Source organism: Alosa pseudoharengus, unplaced genomic scaffold (genome assembly GCF_046254945.1).
Source record: "Alosa pseudoharengus isolate Yale_2024_CS ecotype anadromous, Long Island Sound unplaced genomic scaffold, YU_APseudo_1.1 YU_APseudo_1.1_scf_14, whole genome shotgun sequence".
In the NCBI taxonomy this organism is placed as follows: Eukaryota; Metazoa; Chordata; class Actinopteri; order Clupeiformes; family Clupeidae; genus Alosa; species Alosa pseudoharengus.
In genome coordinates, this window is record NW_027468609.1 from 35,622,005 (window position 1) to 35,630,015 (window position 8,011).

The 8,011-nt window shown below is 43.3% G+C and overlaps 1 protein-coding gene across 1 annotated transcript in view; it reads right to left on the reverse strand.

Annotated features, from left to right (window-relative positions):
* Positions 1-609: 609 nt before the first annotated feature.
* rapgef1b (Rap guanine nucleotide exchange factor (GEF) 1b) overlaps positions 610-8,011 on the reverse strand; it is a 34,511-nt gene continuing 27,109 nt past the window's right edge. The window contains exons 16-24 of the mRNA XM_076284840.1: positions 7,815-7,907; positions 7,444-7,629; positions 7,102-7,186; positions 6,911-7,005; positions 6,401-6,479; positions 6,168-6,269; positions 5,959-6,056; positions 5,495-5,623; positions 610-1,704 (exon numbers count right to left, since the gene is read on the reverse strand). Coding sequence (XP_076140955.1) covers positions 1,563-1,704; positions 5,495-5,623; positions 5,959-6,056; positions 6,168-6,269; positions 6,401-6,479; positions 6,911-7,005; positions 7,102-7,186; positions 7,444-7,629; positions 7,815-7,907 — 1,009 coding nt within the window. The 3' untranslated portion in view covers positions 610-1,562. The remainder of the gene's footprint in view (positions 1,705-5,494; positions 5,624-5,958; positions 6,057-6,167; positions 6,270-6,400; positions 6,480-6,910; positions 7,006-7,101; positions 7,187-7,443; positions 7,630-7,814; positions 7,908-8,011) is intronic.

Genomic DNA, 8,011 nt, shown 5'->3' on the forward strand with positions numbered 1-8,011 from the left:
TTTTTTCAGTGTTGGTTGTTTATTTGTGAACCTGTGTTAAAGGTGCCATGTGTAATAATTGAGGTAAAAATATTCAAAAAATGAGCTACAAACATCAAAAGAATGAGAAGAAATTAGGGCGATGATGTTATTTAAAAAATGACAAGGTGTAGTGCTGCAGAGATATCAACCTGAATTAGCATGCTAAATTACTAGCCACAGCCCGACAGGTGTCAATACCAGTTTCGGCCATGGGAGGCGGTATGCGGGCAACATAACCGCCAGCCAAACTGCAGTACACGTGTCTCGGTTGTTACTCTAGGGTAGACAAACTCACTTTCTGGAGGTATACTGCCCCCATATTTTATGGAATGTGGAGTATGAATTGATTTTTTGGCGGACATTACACATGGCACCTTTAAATACCCTTTCATTGTGGACCCATATTAAATGCCCATTCGTCTGGGCCTCCATCTATGACTACATTACAGTGAGAAGCTCAGAATAGATGCTTAGTCAGTGTGTCTTTTCCACCAATCATATCTCTTGTTGAATGCTCCCATATTAATCATGTCTGCACACATTCTCAGCTGTTGCACTGAATGCATAAAATTCACACACACACACATCTGGGAAAGAGTGGAGTGTTTTATTTGTGAAAGAGAGCACAGTGAACGTGGCTTTTATGTCTGATGAGACACAATGCCTCTAAACACATACACACTTCCTTACCTACACTTGCTTATACACATTCCCTCTCTCCCTCCTTCTCTCATACACACGCGCACACACACACTCAGCCAGAGGCATAATGCTGGTACATGTCCTGTACAAGCTTGACCCACTAGCTCCTCACAAGCAGGTGAATGTGAGTGCATAATTCATGTCTGAGAGAAGTTAAGACTTCAGTATTCTACAGCAAGTGGCAAGATTACAAACTCAGAAATATACAGTCTTCCCTATGTTCATATAGTTCGCAATCCCACACAGTTTGTAAACCTTTACATAAGTGTATTTACTCATGTTGACATGCACAGTTACACACACACACACACACACACTCGCACAGAGATGCACACACACTCCATTAAATCCACTTTAAAATCAGTTCCAGTCTATTCCAGGTTCCAAACAAGTTCCAGTTTGAGTGTGAGTGCACTGCTGCGGTCACAGTGTTATCCAAAAATAGAGTTCAAGAAAACACGCAGACACACACAGTCTATAGGAGTATTCCAGTACTTTCCATCCATACTTGTCCTTTGTGTGTGTATGTGTATGTGTGTGTGTGTGTGTGTGTGTGTGTGTGTGTGTGTGTGTGTGTGAGTGAGAGAGAGAAGGTGTGTTAAAGGATAAAGTTTTTGTCGCTCAGGGTCTTCTGCCACAGCGGGAGTCACTCCTGTCAATCAGAAAAGGATACGCTTTCTCCTTGAGAAGAGTCGCTTTATGAAACATCAGTCTTGTCTCTTTTAGAAGAGTCTTTTAGTTTGCCTCAGTAGTCCTTTGTGTTCATGTGATTTAGCTGTGTGTGTGTGTAAGGGGGTGTGGGGGGATGTGGGGGTTCCTAGGGTTCCAGGCAGCGGGTTCTAGGTCTTCTCCTCACGGGGCATCTTCTTGCCGCGGGGCTTGATCTTCAGCGAGAGCTCCCATAATGCCTCCTCAGCCAGGTGGTCCGTGAAGTCGTTGAAAAATGAGATGATGTCATCATTCCGCTTCAGCTCGTAATTACTGCACCCAGAACACATCAGAGAGAGAAAGCAAATAAAACATTTTAATGGAACAATAAATGCAGAGACTTACCAATAATCGCTCACATAAAACCTAAAATACAAAAAATTCCAACAACGACATTCATGTAAAGTAAATCTCAGACTTAACTCTGACACTTTGAGCTTTTTCTCGCTCTCGCTCTCTCTCATACAAGATACAAAATAATTAAGATATCAAAATAAAATACAAAAAATACAGTTTTTACTACAAAAAGTAATTTCATATGTTGTATTCTAAAAGAGACAAAAAACACCGCTCAGTTGGTTGAGGTGCTGGAATTTTAAGTCAATAGTCAAGCACAGGATGAAAAACCGCACACTCAGATCTGACCGAAAGCTTGAATAAATTCATATATTATTGCACAGATCTGAGTGTACAAATTTTCATCCCGTGCTTCCTATATGTTGTATTCTAAAAATACAATATTTTTTTTTCCAAGGTGACGTGATTAGGAGATTGGAAATGATAAAGAATGTGACAGAGGACAATAGTACACAAGTGTAAAATGCTGTAGCTGTGCTAAATACTGTAATTATGACTTTTATTTAACTATATTATTAGCCTATTATTATTATATATCTTTTTTTATTATTATTATTACCACTGCTATTATTATTTTACATACTCTTTATTTTATTTCTTATGTAGGCGTTTTGTATTCTGTATTGTATTATTGTTTGGTATTTTGTTATTTTCATATGTAATCATTTGTAAAGCACTTTGGGTCAACCCTGTTGCGTAAAATGTGCTATATAAATAATTGACTTGACTTGACTACAGAGCTCAATACAACTGTCAAAATCAAAGATTCTAGAGTGCTCCGCTCTAAGATTTTTGGTCAGAATTCTAGCATCCATCAATTATGACATCATGCTAATGCCTATGACATCATCGACTAAGAGTTCTACTTTGAACTTTCAAACAAAACACTGTCACTTTGACACAGACTGATACAGAGACAGCATAAGGGAAAACATTATTCCTGCTATTGCTTCTTTTTTTCCATTATTTCACAGTTTTGAATTAAGATTAAAGGTAAAACGTAAGAAGGGACTCAAAGGGCTGAATATGGAGTCCCGTGGATGCTTCATGGATGCCCTGAGGTCTCTCTGGGCCAGCATCAGGAGCAAGGTCAGTAAAAGAGGAACCAAACAGCGCCGCAGAAACTTGCGCATTAGCAAGATGCAGGCCATGGAGAGGATGGACCGGAAGTGGAACAGGGGACTGAATAAAAAAGTGAAATCAGAGAAAAAGGTGCCCAAGTCTGGATACAAGACCTCCAAGCAGGACAGGGGAAGAGCTCGACTTGTGGCCTCTGGATGGAAGCCGAGGAGGGAAGAGGGCAAGCCAGCAAGGACCAAAATCACCCTGCAGGCTTTGCAGGAGTCTCGGAAACCCCTGAAGGTCCAGCTGAGAGCCCAGAGGCCCCACTATCTGGGTGACATGGAGAACGTGGAAAAGGAGAAGTCCAACCAGGACTACAAGAGTGATGAGGGCCCACAGGTGCAGGCCGAGACACCAAGGGAGACAAACTGCGGTCATGGAGACGCAAAGACCAATCCCCTGAGTAAGAACAGGAAGAGTATGACATTAAAGTAGCGTAATTCAGTAGTGTTTGAAATGATGGCTGACCAAATATTCCTATTACCATTTCAGTAGCCTGCTTGCCCCTGAGGGGGGAAAAGGCCTGCAGCCAGAAATGGCAGGATATGATCCTGGGATGGACACCATTCGTCCAGGAAAACATGGAGAAGCGTAAGTGAACTTGAGAAAAAGATTAAAAATAGAATACACGATCATGTGGAATGCCTTAGTGTAATTCAGCAATTCTTTGTCGGATGTTTTCTACAGGCTGTGCACCCCTGTCAGGCAAAAAGGCCTGCAGCCAGAGATGGCAGAACATGGTCCTGCAGGGGACACCAGCCATCCAGGACAAAATGGGGACACGTAAGTGAAAAAGTGGACTAGAATCAACACATTTGTATTTCAGAATGGTTTAGGTTAATGTTTGGGCTGAGACTCAGTAATGAAGCATGTTTTATATTAGAGAGTCCTGCCTGTGATGGTGAGGAGGAACCTGTGGAGGGAAGGGAGCAGGAGATGAGCCTGGCTGAGCAAACGGAACTTCCTGTCCCTGTGGAAATGAGTGAGTTGAGGACACTGAAAAACTGGATTGGAAACCAAGCTGTACCATGTAACTGATATGTATTTGAAATGGATGAATTTTGATAGGCACTGAGTCCAGCAGCCCAACTCTGCCTGAACTGGACAATGATGACTTGGAGGACAAAGTGCAAACTGAAAACATAGAGGAGGGAGATGCCCAAGGTATGAAGCTGCTCGAACAAGCAGAAACTCAAGGAAATAACTTTGTAACTACAGAGTCAAACAGAAATATTACAAATGAACAAAAAGAAGTTAAAGTTCTCTGGATTTAGAAATGAATAGCTATTAGGAAGCCCCATAACCCAGAGTACAGCACAGTTAGATTAATACATGTCCTCTTTTACATTATGGCACAGGATATGTTGCAGAGGACGAACACCTGTCTGCATTTGTAAGACTGGATAACTGCAATGAGGCATCAGAAGACTACACCTGTGTCTATTATTATTACTACCGTTTGATTAGTTATTTTATTATTTTATTTTGGATTATTATTTCCCTTTATTTCCCTCACTGATAAATCAAATAAAGTATTTTGGCCAATTAAGATATTGCTGAATTGCACTCTTTATTCACTCAAACAAAATTACCCCAGTCCAGCATTTTTGTAAGGCCCATGAAAAACAACAGAAATATTATTTTATATATTAAATATGTATCGGACATAATGCCCATCCTTGAGTGTGTGAGTGTGACTGAGTGAGTGAATGACTGACTGACTCAGAGAGAGAGAGAGAGAGAAAGAAAGAGAGAAAGGGCCCGTCCCATTTCTCCCCCCTTAAAACTTCCACTTGGTTTTGATTGCCCTCAACATTAAAGCCACCTCGACAAGGGAAGTGGAGGTGAAGATCTTTCCCTATGAATTGGGACACCACTATATGCAAATTAGCGTAGCGAACATGCTCACTTACGTCACGCGCAGCACCGACGTGTCTGCCGGTAGTAGCCTGCTACTATTTTCATTCAGGAACATGACCATTCCAGCGGTCAATGTTGTGTGGGCTGTGCTGGTTTATCTACGTCTGGTTAATCAACAAAGATATTCGTGTTCATGTGAACGCCAGAACACACACCTTAAATTTTGACGAAACTACCCAGATCAGATATATTAACGTTATTTGATGGGCAGAGTCTCTCAAAGCACTCAGCAGATATCATAACATCGTCAGATAGCTTTGTGAGATATTTTCTAACATTAGTGTTCAAAACTCAACAGTCCATCAGATGTGCATCAAACTAACATATTCCAACATATTTCGAAATTTTAATATGCTTATTTGCGAAAATATATGAAAAATTTGGCCGGCACGCTGAGCTCGCACGGTATCCTGGGTAATTTCATCTCCCACTTCGTTTTAAGCCTGCATCGGTCCTGGCTATATTTTGAGGATTGATTTTAAGGGGAAAATAGCACTTCCCCTTGCTCCCTAAAGTAATGGGACACCCTAGCCCTACACGTGCACGCGCAAAAACGAGGGTTAGGGCAAAAATCTAGGGGTAGGGGAGGTATTGGGACGGGCCCAAAGAGATTGAGTGAGTGAGTTAGTTAGTGTACAGGGGAGGGGTAGGGTGAAAAACTCACACTTGCTGGAAGCGTCTCATGCTGTCTAGAATGTTGAACTGCTGCCAGCGCTTTGAGAAGTTGACCTTCCTTTCGACCAGGTCAGGGTTGCCCAGGTGAACAAAGGTCAAGTCCTGGAGAATGAGCCCACTGTGGAAGAGCGGGAGAGAAACAGCAGGAGGGAGAAAGATGAGAAGGAAGGTGGGGGGTGTTGGGTGAAAGACTGTTGCATTTTGTCACAAGTTTCCCAGGGTCTGCATCTGTTTGACAGTTACTAGAAGGTTCTACCATTTTATACAGTTTTGACATCTTCACAATTAGTGTATTCAACTAAAAAGCCTGGAAAGAGCTTTACAGTCAGGATAGAGATTATATTTTAAATTAATTAGCTTACGTTACTGACTACAAACACCTATCAAATAGACACACAAAAACACAAACACACACACACACACACACACACACACACACACACACACACTTACAGGTAGGGAATGCAGGGAGGCTCTACTTCAGCCAGAGCTGCACGGTACGCTCGGAATGATGAGGAGCTGTCAATCAATGTACAGTACTCCTCTAATCCCTGAGAGAAGAGGGGGGGGGGGGGGGGGGGGGCAACAACAAACCTTGAGAATGCTTAGAACATGTGGTCATTTGAATATCAGCTGTATTCAGGTGGGGTGATGGAACAAACCTCAGAGGTCTGTTTCTGCCATTCGAGACGTCTGATTGGTGCAGAGTCCAGAGCCGACAGGATGGCCAGGTACGAGTTGAAGTTGTTCAGCTTCCGTAAGTGCTGAGGAACACACAGCCATACACAGTCCCTTTAATGCTTTTAACTTCAAAGTGAGTAAAGTGAGTGGGATTTAGCATTCAGTTTTTTTTTAATTGGTTTGGTTACAACACAGTTAGTGTATAATAATGCACCTTCATGATCTTGATGAATTTGAGCAGAAGTTTCTCCCTGTCCTGTGCTCTTTCCTGCTGTATAATGATGGAGCGCACCCTAGTGGACAAACACACAAACAACATCATAAGAAGATGAAACGGAGATCCCATGATAATAGTCAGTTAGTCAGGTTAGCAATGTGTTCATTTACTCATTTACAGTGCAGGTTGTGTGTGTGTGTGTGTGTGTGTGTGTGTGTGTGTGTGTGTGTGTGTGTGTGTGTGTGTGTGTGTGTGTGTTTGTGTGTGTGTGTGTGTGTGTGTGTGTGTGTGTGTGTGTGTGTTGGTAGCTCTTGTGGTAGGAATGACTCAGAGAACTACTCACCAAATGGTATGTGTGCAGTGCAGGCCCATATATGTGTTTTCCTGTAGCTTGTATAGTTAAACTGCTGTGTAAAGTGTGTGTGGTGTGTGTGTGTGTGTGTGTGTGTGTGTGTGTGTGTGTGTGTGTGTGTGTGTGTGTGTGTGTGTGTGTGTGTGTGTGTTTACCAGTAGCTCATGTTGTTGAAGTGCTCTGTGAACTGGGTCAGGTTCGGGCTCTTCTCCTCATTCTGCTCCTTCGCCCAAAGAAGAACCTCGGGGATCTGGAGAGAGAGAAACAGACACAAACTGAGTGATTTAATATCCTGTTATCCCATATGACACAGACAGACAGACAGACAGACAGACACAGACAGTACCTCAATCTTATAAAAGAGCTCTGCATCCAGAAGAGTGAGCTGATCAGCAACCTCATGACTTCGGAAATCATGGAGAGTGCCTGGCCTGGAGAAAAACAAAGAATCACTCTCTCACACAGACACAGACACACACACACACACACACACACACACACACACACACACACACACACACACACACACACACACACACACACACACACACACACACACACACACACACACACACACACACACACACACACACACACACACACACACACACACACACACACACACACACACACACTCACACTCACACACTCTCTACATGCGGCACACAGACGCGCGGGTGGGGCGCACCTAGCGGAGACCATGCGGGTGGACAGCGGTGCGTGGGTGTGGATGTGCCTCTGCAGCCTCTTCTGGTCCACCTTGTCCAGGATGTTGGAGCGCAGCACGCGCGCCAGACTCAGCTCGCCGTTACACAGCAGCTGGAACACCAGCTCCATTAGCTGATGCAGGATGTCCTCCGTTAGCTCCACCAGACTACACACACACACACACACACAGATACATATAGACACACACACATAGACAAAAACACCCACACATAGACAATAACAACTTTTAGATACACTAAACACACAAGTGTGCTCTGCTCATACATTTGAACCATGAGCACAGAGCGAGTGTTTGTGTGAGCGTGTGCACATTTGTGTGGGCCTACTCACCACAGCTCATCTACGACACGCACCAGCACGAAGAAAGTGTTCTTACTGACGCGTTTCTTAAAGGTGTCAGGACTGTGGCAGAAGCGGGTATATGTGCAGTGGGGGTCAAGGAGGAACACAAACTGATGAACACACACACTGTTTACAGAGACTCAAGCAGTCAGAAACTCACACACACACACACATACGGACATAGA